The sequence below is a fragment of the Mastigoproctus giganteus genome, chromosome 9, assembly GCF_048544385.1.
Source record: "Mastigoproctus giganteus isolate SK-2022 chromosome 9, ASM4854438v1, whole genome shotgun sequence".
NCBI lineage: Eukaryota > Metazoa > Arthropoda > Arachnida > Uropygi > Thelyphonidae > Mastigoproctus > Mastigoproctus giganteus.
Genome location: NC_143583.1, coordinates 192,141,107 through 192,157,775, shown reverse-complemented (window position 1 = coordinate 192,157,775; position 16,669 = coordinate 192,141,107). Strand labels below are relative to the sequence as shown.

Sequence of the window (16,669 nt, the reverse complement as noted above, 5' to 3'; positions counted from 1 at the left end):
GGCTAGGGGTTTGCTTACTTCCTTTGCTGCCTCCTTTAATATAACTGGATAGATCCCATCCACCCCAGGTGCCTTTTTTATGTTTATCCTCAACAATCTCTCTTCCACTTTCCTCTCAGTTATTACAAAATCATCCAGCTCACTGCCAATGTTTACTTTACCTACATCATTCTCCTTCCTGAATAACTCCTCATGCGTGAATGTAGATGCAAAATACTCGTTTAGATTGTTAGCCACCTGAGCAGGATCCTCAACCTGTTGAACCATCAATATCCAGTGGACCAATCTGATTCATCCCTTTCCTTCTTGAGTTTAAATATGTAAAGAACTCTTTTCTGTTTTTCTTTGCATCCTTTGCCAAGGATTTTTCGTAGTCTGCCTTTGCCTGCCTAATCTCCTTTGTGACTTGGTTACAGACCAACTTATATCTATCATAGGCTTCCATGTCACCCATTAATTTGTATGTATCCCATGCATTTTTCTTCTCTGCCACATGTCTCATTAGTTCATCTGACAACCATTTAGGCCTAAACCTTGAACAATATTTCTTAGTTGGTATGTAAAGCCTGGTAGCCTCCACGATTAGTTCCTTGAATGCTTCCCATTTTGAGTTTGCTGTTGGTAACATCATCAGTTGGTCCCACTGTATAGAATTTAAATACTGTCTGAGACCATCATAGTCGCCTTTACGAAAACAAAAACCCTTCCCTTTACCTCTGATGGTAGTTACCTCCTTGAGTAAATCCCACTTCAACACACTGTGATCACTGCCACCTATTGGTTCATTTATCTGTAGATTCTTAATGCATGAAGAATCACTACTGATAATCAGATCAAGAGTATTGCTCCCTCTTGTTGCCTCACGAACATGCTGATGTAGAAAACAATCATCCAATAAATCCACAAAAGCCTTGCTAGTGTGCGAGTGACCAACCCACAAATTCCAGTCAATATCTGGGAAATCAAAATCCCCCATTATAAGACTCTGATTTACTGGCCCACTCTATTTCCCTGTACAATATCTTATTATACTCATCAGAGTCATTAGGCCTATAGCACACTCCTACTCTCAATTTTGATTTCCCTATGCTTATGTCACACCAAACTGACTCGACACTGCCCTGTCCATCGATGTCGACTGGCTTCACTTCCTTGGACTTTGTGTTTCTTAACTAATAGCATAACCCCTCCTCCCCTGTCTATCCTTTCTATACACATTGTATTCCCCAAATTCCAGTTCCGCATTACTTATATCTGTGTGACACCACGTCTCTGATATCCCAACAATATCTGCCTTTGATGTTTTGAGCAATACCTCAAATTCATCAAATTTATTTACCAAACTCCTAGCATTGGTGTACACGCAGGTACAGGTATACATGCACCTGTTTCTATTCTTAGCTACCCTAACACAACCCATGTGTTTATTTGTACCGCAATGACTCCCAGCAGTCTCTGAAATATCTTGCATCTTGTTTTTCAGGCTTCTGCTCATTTCAATAGAAGCAGTGCAAGAATCACTTCCACCTCTGCCAGTGGCTACTGTTAATCTATTAGTCCTTGTATCCCCCTCCAACTAGCAGTTTTCCGACCCACCTAACACTGCCTCGACAGCATCAGCAAAAATTTTTGTACCCTTTCTATTTAAGTGTATCCCATCCCTGTAGAAGCAATCTCTCCTGTTAACAAGTACAGTCCAGGCTGAAAAAAATTCTACCCCTTGAGCCTTGCACAATCCCTCCAGGGCTGAATTGATCAACAAGGCTCTCATCATATACTCCCTCCTATCGTGTCTGGGCAGAATTGCAGACACTTTCAAATTCAACCCTAATTCACGGCTTTTTTTCAACAGTGACCTGTACTTGCTAAGTAATTCCGCCGGTCTCCTACTCTTAATATCATTAGTGCCAACGTGTACAACTATATCACCTTTTGTGTGCCCTTAAAAGATGATATCCGCTCTACAACGTCATCAACCTTTGCCCCTGGCAGACATACCCTGGTCCTATTCTACCTATCCTTTTTACAAAGCATGTTCCCCGTTTCCCTGACGATAGAGTCACCAACAACTACTAGTTCCTGTGGGACCAGCGAATTCTGCCTAGGGGGCTGCCTCTGTGTTGCCTGATGACCAAGTGCAAGCTCTGGCGTTGATGTGGGCAGCTGAGAGCTTGATGGGCCCCTCAATTTATTCCCTTCGAGGGCATCCACCCTGTCCTTCAAGCTCTCATAAAGGCCCATAACAACATTGAGTTGTCGCCTGATTTCCTTGCACTCCTTACATCGTGCACACACAAAGACATCCCCTTGGCAGTATCATGTCCCGTACCCGACTGCTCCGCAAACATCAAGCAAACAGTGCATTTTAAAAGACTGTGATTCAGAGGGCAACTGCCACCCTCATTTCTCCTCTGAACCACAGCACTCCCATTAGCTTGAGCCTTTTGCTTTGCTGCTCTGATCAGAGTCATGATTCCGATTTAATTCAATAAAATTTCAAAACAAAAATTAAATCCTTAAGTTATATCCCGAAACAGTTATGTTTTTTTTTTTTTTTTTTTCGGTATCTAGTGTTTTGTACGTTCCCTTTATACAACTTCCGTATCACGTGTACCACTATAGTTATGTATTAATTATTTGTTACGATTAAGTCGTTATATATATATATATATATATATATAGAGTTAAAAATACAATTTAATTGACAATAAAGTTTATCAAGATTAATAGATTTACTGATTAATTGACAATATTATATTATGCACTATACTACACTAAGCTTATGCTATCGTGTAAAAATGGCGGGAATTCTCGAACGGTACTTCTACGGACTCGTAACTATTGATTAGCTTCCAAATCTCTCTATCTCAATTTAGAATAAACTAAGGATCCTGACTAGGTCTATAATCTACTTATAGAAGATAATTTGATATAACAATTGGTTAATAAATCTACTAAATTTGGTTAAAAAAAAAGACCTCTCGTTCAATTTGTAACACGTGGATTTTGTACTGTTACCGATACTAAGTAATACCTAAAAAATCTCTAAGTTAAACTTTAAACTAAGTATTGTAACTAGGAATATAAAGCTACTCTAGAAAATAAGTTAATATGACAATTTAAGCTAATAAATCAGGAAAAACTTCTCTGTTCCAAGAGCTTGAAGGAGCTTCGCACAGGCCAACCTCGCACCCAGACATATACCTTCATCAATATCATTGATAAATATACAAAACAACAGTGGACCCAAAACCGAACCCTGTGGGACTCCACTAATAACATTAGTCCACGAAGAGCAGCACCCATTAATTACCACCCTCTGTCTTCTCCCAGTCAACCATCCTTTTATCCATTGTAGCAACTTACCCTTAACACCATTCTGCTTCAATTTGTACAATAGTCTTCCATGTGCAACAGTGTCAAAAGCTTTCCTGAAATCTAAATATATGATATCAAAATTATTTTTTGCATCCAGTTCCTTTGTAACCACATCATAATATCCTATCAAATTTGTGAGACAAGACTTTCCCTTAACAAACCCATGCTGTGTCTGAATTATTGCTGCAGTCTTGTCTAGATGATCCTGCAATGCATCTTTAACCAGTGACCATTATTTTACCTGGAACAGGTTATGGGCAAAGATACATTACAAGAGCACCTTGAGATGTATATCCTAAATATATAACAACATGGATTTGTGAAGGGAAAATATTGCTGATAGATTATTATGATGTGTCACACAGGAACAATAAACATCTTGGATGCAAGAAACAATTCTGACATTATGCACTTCAGCAAAACATTTAACATAGTTCCGCATGGGAGGTTGCTGTACAAGTTGGGGGTTATGGGCAAGATCGTAAGATGGATTGGGGGATGGTCAAAGGATAGGAGGCAGAGGGTTGTTATAAATGGCCATTCTAAATGGGCCATAGTTATAAGTGAGGTTCAGTGCTAGGGCTAATCTTTTTTTTTCTGATGTTTAATAATACACACAGGGGAATCAGGAATATGACATTGGAATTCACAGATGATATGATGAATATATGGAAGGTGTTTTTTAAAAAATTTCGACAAGTCTCATAGATAGTTGAGAAATGGCAGGTACATTTTAATGCTGTCAAACATAATGGTCTACACATTGGAAAATAATAACTAGAGAATAATCATATAGTAATTAGAGAATAATTATGTACTGGGAGGGGAGCTGAAGGGTGTAAACAAAGAAAGGTATTTAGGTGTTTAGATATAACTTGGCATGAATGTTTAATGCAGTGTAAGCAGCAGCCAGGATTACCTTGAATGTAAGGACAATGTATAAAAATAGTATCTTGCCATTGATTTACTCTACCTTGTCAATTGAGGGAGGAGGTTATAGTTCTGTTATACAAGCTATTGGCAAGGGTGCATCTTGCAGTGCTTGGGTATTTTAGTGCAATATCTCCCCACTTAGAAAGGGACTATGTATTGTAAAGGTCATTAAAAAATATATGTCAGCTATATCTGCTGGATTATCTACAATTTTACCATCTCCAACTTGGTGATTCTCTTCTCCAGTGGCACCTTTTATCTCATGGCTTTTCCCAACCTCGTATCGTTTGGCATTACAAGAATGCGAAATGGGATAACCAGCAAGATTTCTTTTCCTTGGTTGGATTACTGTTTCAAAACTTCTGATTTCAATGTTTGCTTAGATCATGTCAGTAAAATTATTCTTGTAGGAATGGAATCCTTTATTCCACACTCCACTTTAAAATCTTGTCCTTTATCTAAGCCTTGGTTTTCCAATAAATGTGCTAAGGCTCTTTAAGAGAAGAATTTTGCATATCATAATTGGCTTGTTTCCAATTTTTCAGTTTTATTTTCTGCCTACACCAGAGCTCATAACAATTGTAAAGCAGTCCTTAATCAGTCCAAACTATGTAGAAAACTTGCTTTTTGCCCTAATGGTAGCTGAGCATTCTGGTCTCTTACCAAAGCTATTGGTTGCAACTTTTGCCCACCTCTGTCAAAACCAGATGATTCTGTTGTCACTTCAGCCAAGGATAAAGCTGACCTGCTAGCATCCCATTTTTCTTCCAACTCATGTATTAATGATCTTGGTAAAACATCTCCCACCATTCCCAACTCGCTCCAGTCAATGCCTCCTCTGGTCTTCAGTCAAAAGGATGTCAGAAGAATATTGACAAATCTGGATGCTGGATGACAAAACTCCAGGTCCTGATGGTATTTCTCCACTTTCTTATTCCAAAGGTGTTTTTCCTTCTGCTTGGAAATTTGCTCATATCCAGCCAGTTCCTAAAAAGGGTGACAAATCTGATGACAAAGCTCCAGGTCCTGATGGTATTTCTCCACTTTCTTATTCCAAAGGTGTTTTTCCTTCTGCTTGGAAATTTGCTCATATCCAGCCAGTTCCTAAAAAGGGTGACAAATCCCTCCTATCCAATTATTGTCCCATTGCAATTACTTCTACTCTTTCTGAAGTAATGGAGAATTGAATTAATCGGCAACTCTTTAACTATCTAGAAACTGCCCATCTGATCAACAATAGCCAGTATGGATTCTGTCAGTGTAGATCCATTGGTGATATGCTGGCTTATGTTACCCATTTATGAACAATTTCAATGGAAAAGTTCAGAGAAACACAGGCAGTTGCTCTTGACATCTCAAAGGCTTTCGATTGTGTTTGGCATAAAGGTCTTCACAAGCTTCCATCTTATGGTTTGCCAACTGTTTTTTGTAATTGGTTATCCAGTTTTTTCTCTGACTGCTCACTGAGGGTGATGGTATATAGCTCTTGTCTTCTAACTTCTCCACCAATGCTGGTGTCCCACAATGTTCAGTTCTTCTCTCCCCCCCCCCTTTTTCCTCTTGTATATTATTGACCTTCTTTCATTGACTGGAAATCCTATCCATAGTTTTGCTGATGATATCACATTGCATTCCACTTACCAGTTTGAGAAACCTCGCCATGCTCAATCAGCTTCAACTTCTCCAAAATCCTTAAATGCGATCTCCAGTGGAGAAATGATAACCTAGTTGATTTCAATCCTTCTAAAACTCAGTCTTGTCTTATATCTCGCAAAAAAGGATTCTTCTGCTCCTATGCTTATCTTCGGTGACACTCCGATTTCTAGGCAAGAAATCTCTTTGATATATCTCTTTTGGGGATTACCCTGACTTCTAATCTCTTTTGGCACAAGCACATTACAAATATTGCTTCCTCTGCATCTAAAATACTTGGTTTTCTCTTTCGCTCTTGGTGTTACTTTTCTTCCAAACAGCTGTTCACTCTGTACAAATCGCAAATCCACCCTACCATGGAATACTGTTCCCACGTCTGGGGTGGTGCCCCCAAAACCTCTCTCAGGCTTCTAGATTCCATTCAGAAGAGGGCAATTAGGTTAATTAATGACTCATCTCTAACAGAGTCCCTCCACTCCGTCTCATAGACGTTTTGTTTCTGCTGCATGTGTTTTCTACAGCTACTTCCATGGGCACTGTTCTTCTGAATTAGCTTCTATAACTCCTGCTCGCTCGCTCGCTCGCTCTCTCTCCCCCCCCCCCTTAAAACAGTCCAAACACATGCCGCCAACATCCATTTACTGTCCATCTTCAAACTCACAGAATCAACTTTTTATCTTCCTAGTTTATTCATTCCACTGCTGTTTTCTGGAACAACCTTTCTTCGTGTGTATTTCCTGAAAATTAGTCTACAGAAGTTCAAGTTTGATATCAACAAATATCTTCTTTCATCTTTGCAACCTCCAACCCATGCATGGTACTAAAGTACTGTGCTTGGGTTGGAGTACTATAGGTTCTAATACCTCTCGTGTCTGGGGTTTTCATTAAAAAAATTTCCACTGCGCATAGCCTATCTGATTTACTCTCTTCCACTTTGTGGGAAAATTGTATTTACATACAAATAAAACTTTCTTGCGTGACTCTTCATTGTTTGTCTTCAGGACCACAAGGGGGGGGGAGTTAACATGCAGGGAAAGGTTTATTATAAATTTATCATTATATGAATTTGAGGTGCCCATTACTCTGTAATTTCCATGATTACAGAGCAATGGGCTCTGTCAAACTAAATCCCTTTTCATCCATCTTGGAATAATCTTAGCACCTCTTTAATGGAATGAATTTAATAATGTCTTCAGTGATTACTATCTTGCTACATTTGGGCAGCTTTTTATGAGAAGCATAATTCCAGCATTTTATGCACCTGTACATAAATCCACCTGAATACATGGTAAGCATATTGCATGTATTCTACAGTCAGTTTGCTTCTAAAACTAGACTTTCAGGGAGGAAGAACAAAAAAAAACATGCACTGCTCACTTGAATAAGAAATTTCTGTCGTGATGGGATTCAAACCTATAGAAAGAGCAATGTTGTAATCGTCATACTATCTACAAGAATAGGGTAATGTTACACAGAAATTTAACATCTAACATCTTGAAGATATAATTTATGCTGAGAATTTTATAAGTATAATTCTATTTATATGCATTTTGTCATAATATCAACAGTAAAAAAAAAAAACACCATGTTTCTGGCCATTTTTTCAAAATGATGAGTGAAGCTAATCTTTGGTCCTTGAGGACTTTGTATGTTAATTGGGATGATCTCCAAAATGATTCTGCTGTAAAAACCTGAGATTTCAAAAGCAAATCATCTCATTCTGCCTCTGACTTGCTTATTACTTCTGAAGGTATAAAAAAAAAGTGCAGCAGCTTTATGAAGAATACTTCTAGTATGTCACAAAAAATGGTATGTGGAGAATATAATTTTCATTAATGAATGAAGCAAGAAATTCCAAAAATTAGCTGGCCAGTCATGATGAGAAGTAATTGGCCAATAATTGATGAGTGAGAGAGAAAGAATTGCTTTCTCAGCATCCTGAACATTTCCAATAATTTGAATATATATATGTGAAAAATTGTCAACCACTTCTTTCCCCCATTTGCCTTGCTTGTTACATATGGCATATTTAAAAACATCTCATAAAATTCTTGCCTTGTCTTTCCTTCTTATGCTGTTTTATATGGGAAAATTTATGTATAGCAAAAATGCGTTGCGAAAATGCATTTACATTATACATAATACCCCTTGCGAAAATTTTGCAATTGGTAGCAGAGTTTTTCTCTAGCTGTCCTAAAGAAATGTAATCCGTATTTGATCGTGAGCAGATAAGCCAGTATGCGTGGAATCATTTCTTATTTCTGTAAAATAAAATTTGGAATTTTTTATATTTTCCCATGTTTCTGCACACCTAGGAAGAAATATCTTCAATTTGAGACCAAATCGGTTAGGCCTATCATATGCAATGGCTACAGCTAGCTGTACCGTTGCGAAATTTCTTAGTTGGTAGCAGAGTTTTATTATTATAATTTTTTTTTTTTTTTTTTTTTTTGGAACAAAGGACTCAATTGTGCAAATTGCTAATCAGAAAAAAGTTCCTTATCAACTTAAACTGTTTTATTTAACAGTTAACATCTTCCTATGGCTCCATCTATGAAGTGAATGTTGAACTATTGTCATTTGTAGTACAAAACTGGCCTGTTCAGTAAAATAAAAATATTTGTGGAATTTTTAAATTTTAACAACTTTCTGCACACCTAGGAAGAAATATCTTCAATTTGAGACCACTTCCAGCTTGATCATTCACACTGATTGTCGAAAGAAAACGGCTTCCATATTAAATATATAGATTTTCTCTTTACTTGACAGTTTGTTGGAATGCATTTGATTGTTTTAAATTAGAAATTTCTGTGTATCTGCAAATACTTTGTGTACTTAATAGGAGTTGAAAACTACAGATTTAAATGCATAAAACATCTTTATCTGAGAAAGAACCCTTGGTATTTCCCTCTGTACCAATATGTGTTTGCATTGGATGGGATGCTGTAATATGCCTATGTTCTTGGGTTTTCTCTTTTGAAGTAAATGTATCCTTTCTTTTATTTTGATATTGGGGTGGGGGGAGCATCTCATAAGCTATTCCTTAAAGAACTTTGTCTATCAATCACACCTCAGTAATAGATTATTTTTATTATTTAGATTTCCCTAACATATCTGGAGAAAGAGAAGTATCTTCATTTATGTCGCTGGTTTAATAATGTAAGTACTGCATGTTATGATTTTTGTTTGTATATGAGGCTCTATAAAGTAACAAAACAATGTTTTCTTTATTTTTTTTAAATTAAACATAATTGATTATAGAAACCTTATAAAAGGGAACTGTATTTTATTATAATATATACTATATTAGCAGAAGTACTGAGACTGCAATCTTTAAATTCTATTTCTGTTGTTATTCATCATACAGAATCCTTATTAGCAGTCATATAGAGTCATCAATAAAAAATAAAAGTTTCAAATGTGGATTTTTTTTTTTTTTTTTGTATTGCACTGGCATTAATCAGTTTGGTGAAGTTAAACACAAGACAAAAGTTTATTATTCAAGCAAAACCATATTCATTATATGATCACTGTGAATCTGAGATCATGCATACACACTGACTGCAGTTCAGCAATACAGTAAAATTACCACTAATTGTATCAGCTACAGTTTTAACTGCATTTGTTTTTTATGCAAAAAGGATATTTTAATGTACAATTGCTTTTTTTTTTTTTTTTTCTTTCAAAATTTGTAGATGTTGAATCATTCAGAAGGAAATATTTTTAAACCTAAAACTTATATGAAAACATTGACATTTTTATTGTTTGATATTGTCCATTCACATTCTTCCATTGAAATTTTATCAAGTGATGATGGCAATATTAAGTATATTTCATTATCTCCCAGTATTGCAGCCCCCATACAACTTACTGATCAGGGAGACACATTCAGCCCAAAACATCCATCGAAAGAAACAATTAAAAAAAGAGCATTTGGTTTTGCTGATTCTGACAAGGAAAGAGAAGATAGTGAAATGTAAAAAGTGCTATTATTTACAATTGGGCTGTAAATTGAAATGAAATAAAGCAGAAAGATTTATTTGGAGAGATAGTGCCAAAATGTGTTGCACAACACTTCTGAAAAGAAAAGAATATTAATTTAGAAGATGTAAGAACAATGAGTAGTAGAAGATGAAACAGTAACTGCATTTTAAAGAAAAATCTGCAGATCATTAATCCACTGTAACCCCCTTTCTTGAAGCCCTTGCCTTTGAATCCAGAAATCTTGTCATTGTCTACTTTAGAACACAGTAGTCACTGGTATTGGTTCCTGTACCATCATATTTGTAATGTTATTATTCAGTCATTGGTGATTGACTAGATCCAAAATATTCCTGCCCCTTGTGCTTTCCACAACATGTTGATATTAAGTAACAGTCAAGATGATTTGGAAAATTTACCCCACAGCTCAACTTGCCGCTCCGTGCTTTCCAATCAGTGAGTTGTAAATTGAAATCTCTGTAATTAGGCACCCAGGTTTATTTGTCCATTTGTATACAGACTCATTATTAGGCAGTGTGTAGCACACAGTAAGCCCTGTTTCCAACTTTACTGCTCTCTCATCGTATGGAATCTATGCTGTTTTGAAACTGTTCTGAATCAGGGTACAACCTTAATGCAACCTTTTATCAGAAGCATAATCCCTCACTCATTTCTCCTTGTACTTCCTATACAAAATGTACACTCCAAAATGAAACTCATCATTCCCTAACCCCTTGAACACATATTCCAAGTGAGGTCTAACAAAAGCCTTATATAATGGGATTATCACGTCCCCATTACTTCCAAAAGTTCGATAGATCATCGATAGGACACCATGGGCCTTCATTGCAACCTGTTTACAATGCTCGGAGAATTTCACGTCTGACCGTATCATAACACCCAAGTCCCTTTCCTCCAGTACTGGGTTTAGTTGAACTCCACCAAGTGAATAAGTTATTTTGGGATTACTGTTTCCCAGGTGTAATACCTTACACTTTGTTGGATTAAAGCATAGCTGCCATTTTTCTGACCATTCCTGAAGTCTATCTAGGTCTCTCTGAAGAAGCTCAGCTTGACAGTGATCATTAACTACTCTACCAGTTTTAACATCATCTGCAAATTTAGACATCACGCCCTCTATCCCTTCATCGATGTCGTTTATGAAAATTAAAAACAACAGTGGTCCTAATACTGATCCTTGGGGAACCCCACTTCTTACATCAACCCAATCTGAGGAATAGCCATTTATCACAACCCTCTGCCTCCTGCCCTGAAGCCATCCTGCTATTCATCTAAGGATTTTCCCAGTGATTCCAACCTGTTCCAGCTTATGTGGGACTGAATCAAAAGCTTTGCTGAAATCTAAATAAACAATGTCGAAATTATTCCCTAAATCCAGCTCATGAGAGTGACCCTTTCAAAATAGCAAACCAGATTTGTTAAACATGATTTTCCCTTTACAAAACCATGCTGAGTATCCTTGAGAATTTCAATTCTATCCAAATGATCCTGAATTCCACCCTTGATCATTGCCTCCATGATTTTCTCTACCACCGAAGTCAGACTGACAGGTCGATAATTTCCCACTTCACTCTTAGAGCCACCCTTATGTATGGGAGATACATTGGCACTTTTCCAATCCAACTGAATCTCCCCAGAGTCTAGTGATGCTCACATGATTAGCTTCAATGGTTCAATGCACTCACTTGCTGCCTCCCTTAATCCCTATAATCCATCAACTCCAGGAGCCTTACTGGCCTGTAGGCTCGAAAGTTTTTTTCATTAAATAATCTTACGAAATTTCAATATCAATAATTACATATTTTTCAACTTTGCTCCCACAATTTCCCATTGCCACAAAAGGTTTTTCATTTGTAAAAATTGATGCAAAATAACTGTTGAGTTCATCTGCAACAGCAGCTGGTGTATTTAATACTATCTCCTTTCCCTTACGTAAAGGTCCGATCTGGTTTGTCCTGCTCTTCTTGGCATTTATATATGTGAAGAATTCCTTACCCCCCCCCCCCCCTTTGCTCTGTTTGCTAGTGCTTTCTCATAAACTGCCTTTGCCTGTTGAACCTTTTCTGTGGCTCTATTACTGATCACCTTGTAGCTGTTATAGGCTTCAGTACTTTTTATTGCTCTGTAACCTTTCCATGCCACCTTTTTCTGCTCAAGTAATGTGGCAACTTCACTATTCATCCAACTTGGAACCCTCCTCGTGGAGTATTTTTTTTAATGGTAAATACACATTCAAGGCATCTGTGATTAATGTTTTAAAAGCATACCACAGTTCAATTTGTATTCATTCTCTGTGCGATATCTACCCAGTTAATAGAGGCCATGTAGTACCTTAAGGCATCGTATTTCCTTTTCTGAAATTAAAATCCATTCCTTTGCCTTTTACTACTGCTACCTCTCTCATCATTAATCACCGTAGAACTCTGTGATCACTTCCTGCTACTCGTTCCTCTACTGTCAGCCCTGTTATGTCATCTGATTCATGGGTGATGATAAGGTCTAGGATATTCTTTTCTCTAGTACTTTCCCTGACATGTTGATACAAATAAGTCATCTAGTTGATTTTAAAATGTTGTTCCCCATGTTGAGTTTCCTTCCCATTTACTCCAATCAATTAGAGGCAAATTGAAATCGCCCATAATAAGACATTGACGCTTACTTGCTCATTCCATTTGCATGTAGAGGCTTTCGTCATAATCTTCACAATCACCTGGTCTGTAGATTATTCCTACTTGCATTATACCTTTTGTTTCCAACTATCTCACACCATACAGATTCTATACTAGCATGTGAAACGTCTGAATCTGGGAAAGCTATCGTTGCACTCGGACTGCTTCTGACAAGAAGCAATAATTGAGTATCCAGAGCCGAAACTACAGTGGAGTGAGCAGGGCCCCATCCCCAGCGTTTTAATGGTGCAATTGATCAGTTATGTAATTTAAAATTGCTTCATTTTTGATTTAATTACAGGTTTGACCTCTGTTTAACCAACTTCTTTATAGCAAATTTTTTTGAATTCCCCTTGGTTCAACAGAAACTATTTTGAATTACATTACATTTAAAATAGTTTCTGTTGAACGAAGAAAATTTCCATGTAACAAACAGATTAGGAGAGATAATGTTGTATGCATTGTTCTCACTTCGGGCCATTAGGCAAATTAGAAAGCACAAATTAAGGGTGGAAGGGATTACTGTTTCACAATGTTAGTTGTGTCCATAAAATCTATGCAGTCACGTACTGAGAAGTTGGGCTAGTCAATGTGCTTTCCATAGCCAGTCAGAGGATTAAGAAGATTCCCGACATGGATAATAGCCTCTGGTCAACCTGTGTTGTGGTTCCCCTTTACTCCAACAAACAGTCATGTTTTTTGAAGAAGTGAGTGATCATGTCTTCCAGTAAATTTCTCCTTTCTATGTTTACATGGTCACAGTAGCTGAATATCTGTGTGATTCCGACATTTTGCACAATATTCAAAGAACTAGTGACAGCAATGTAGAGGAGAGGTGGGAATTGAGGCAACTAAGATATTATATAAACTTTACAAAGATGAAATGTTGGCAGATTTTTAAATTTTGTTGAGGCTTTCACTGTGTAGAAAATCTTCAAAAATATAATGGGATACAATCAATAATTAAAAAAAAAAAAAAAAAAACTGTATGCAAAAAACCAGCGTGAATTAAGGATTATTAAACACTTGTTCAGTAGATGCCCTTAATCCATAATTAACTTTCTTAATTCATCTGGAAAACTTTCTGCAGCCACAAATTCTGCCAATGCAGATTCACCCACAAACTCTACTTCATTCCCACAGCTAATAACCTGCTGGCTAAAAGAGAATTTTCTTATATCCAGTATATCAACTTGACCCTGGAGAGATTGCACAAGGCTTAAGTGGGTAGAATTTTTCTCAGTCTGGTCTGTGCTTGTTAACAGAAGAGACTGCTTCTACAGGGATGGGATACACTTAAATAGAAAGGATGCAAAAATATTTGCTGATGCTATCGAGGCAGATGGAAAACTACTAGCTTGGGGGGGGGGGGGAACATGGACTAATAGATTAACACTAGCTGCTGGCAGAGGTAAAAGTGATTCTTGCACTGCTTCAACTGGAATGAGCAGAATCCTGGAAAACAAAGTGCAGGGGATTCTGAAGACTGCTGGGAGTCATCATGGAACAAGTAAATAAATGGGCTGTTTTAGGGGGCTAAGAATAGGAACAGGTGCATGAATACTTGAGTGTACACCAATGCATGCTTAGGAGTTTGGTAAATAAATTTGATGAATTTGAGGTGTTGGTCAAAACATCAAAAGCAGATATTGTTGGGATATCCGAGACGTGGTGTCACACAGATATAAGGAATGCAGAAATGGAATTTGGGGAGGATAGGAAGGGAGGAGGTGGTTATATTATTAGTTAAGAAACACAAAATCCAAGGAAATACAGCCAGATGACATGGCAGGACAGTGCAGCGCAGTGTAGAGTCAGTTTGGTGTGACATAAGCATGGGGAAAGGAAAATTGAGAGTAGGAGTGTGTTATAGGCCTAATGACTCTGATCGGTATAATAAACAACTGCACAGAGAAATAATGGGCCAGCAAATCAGTGTTTTATAATGGGGGATTTTAATTTCCTAGATATTGATTGGAATTTGTGGGTTGGTCATCTCACACTAGCAAGTCTTGTGGATTTATTGGATGAATGTTTTCTACAGCAGCATGTTTGGGAGGCAACTAGATGGAAGTAATACTCTTGATCTGATTATCAGTAGTGATTCTTCATGCATTAAGAATCTGCAAATAAAGGAACCACTAGGTGTGCGTGCTGTAGTGGGATTTACTCAAAAGAGGTAACTACCATTAGGGGTAAAGGGAAGGGTTTTTGCTTTCATAAAGGTGACTACGGTAGTCTGAGATAGTATTTAAATTCTATATGGTCGGATCAACTGATGATGTTACCAACAGCAAATTCAAAATGGGAAGCATTTGGAAGCTACTAAGCTCTTAATATGGAACAAAGGGTTGCTCTTACAAAGAAAGGCTTAAGTTTTGCAAATTACAGTGTCTGGAGACTAGGCACCTGCAAGATGATCTGATTGAGGTGTATAAGGCCGTGAATGGTTTGAGCATCCTCAATGCTGATGGGATTCTTCCTCTTGCTCAAGAATAATTGCCTCAGAGGGCATAAATTCAAATTGAGGAAAGACAGTTGTAGAATTGATGTGTGGAAGTTTGCCTTTAGCCAAGGTTTGTTGATTGCTGGAACAAACTTCCATTTGTCATAGAAGTTGATAGCTTAACTAAATTCAAGGCAGAACTAGACAAACATTTGGAGCATGTGGATGGGTGAAATGAGAATGGTTTTTTTTTGGCTGATGCTATATAAGTTTGCTTTCTTGCATCATGTCTTTACTAATGCTAAAAGTGGCCCTTGCTTAATTTAAGCAGATATCCTGTAGCTGTTGTCTGTCCCCACCTGCAAGTTGGGGGAAAAATCACATCTCCATAGTGTCTGAATTTTAAGACAGCAACTTACAGAACTAAGCTCACTCTGTGTATTGTAGGAAGCTTTTTTTTATGACTGATAGTATTGCTCTTTACTCCTTGTGCTTTTTATTTATCCCCCCCTCCCCAATATTCAAGTATAAGAGTTTCTCTTCCAGTTCATTTTCACTAATTATATCTGTTATCCAGGTAATGTCAAGCCAGAAATTGTTTACATGTAAATATTGATACCAAAAATTTATTTAAACCATCAGCTGTCCATTTAGGGTCATCGGTTTTCTCAACCTATACAGATTGTTTTATACTTTTTTTATTGCACTTGGATGAATTCAACAGGAAATTCTGAGTAGTAGTTATTGTGTCACTTACTTGTAGTAAACTAACTATTACACAATATTGCTTGATGATAATAATTCACCTGATTCAGTTAGTGTTATTTGTACTTCATATTAATTCTTTATTTTTATTATATGTTGTCATTTTTTAATATTTCAGATTCAACATGAATTTCATCATTCACTTCCTCACGTGCATTTCAGCAAGACTTGTCTTTATTGAATATCAGCTATTTGTAAGAGCATAAGTATGTGTATATAATGTTTCAATAAATATCCAAATTGAAGTTGTTCTACTATTTTTTATACCAAAATTACATGCCCCTGTAATGAAACATCCAAAAATAAATTAACCGTGAAAGCATACCAGGCTCTTAATCACTGTAATATTTTACTTCTCTTATGAGAAAGTGTTTTGTTTCAACACAGAAAAATCTTGATATCACAATATAACACAAAACTTATTGTAAGAATTTTGTCCTTTTTGTAGATGAGAATTTTTGGTTTTGTATTTACTACTACTCTATAAAAAAAAAAAAAAAAAAATTGGCAAAGGCTATTTTTTATAGAGTAGTAAAGGCTCCTAAAGCAAAGGCTTACTAATCAACATTCAGTTGATTAGAAAGCCTTTGCTTTAGGAGCGTGTAGGCCCTAGTTTTTGTAAGCTGTTGCATCTGACTTATTTCTATTTTGTAAACAAATAAATATTTGGTGAACGAATAAATTTATTTGCTCACAAAATTAACCATAAAATAGCTTTCTGATAATTTTTATTTTATAATACATTTCATTAATAATATCACCCTTTGATTCTGCAGCCTGTATGAGTAATAAATATCATACCCCTTTAGGAAGCTAATGGAAA

The 16,669-nt window shown here is 36.8% G+C and overlaps 1 protein-coding gene across 1 annotated transcript in view; it reads left to right on the top strand.

Moving 5' to 3' along the window:
• The window catches only part of AIMP3 (aaRS-interacting multifunctional protein 3), an 82,025-nt gene extending 65,966 nt beyond the window's left edge, over positions 1-16,059 (top strand). Inside the window, exons 5-6 of the mRNA XM_090381561.1 lie at positions 9,064-9,123; positions 15,965-16,059. Of these exons, the coding sequence (XP_090237687.1) occupies positions 9,064-9,123; positions 15,965-16,027 (123 nt within the window). The 3' untranslated portion in view covers positions 16,028-16,059. The remainder of the gene's footprint in view (positions 1-9,063; positions 9,124-15,964) is intronic.
• The last annotated feature ends 610 nt before the right edge of the window (positions 16,060-16,669 follow it).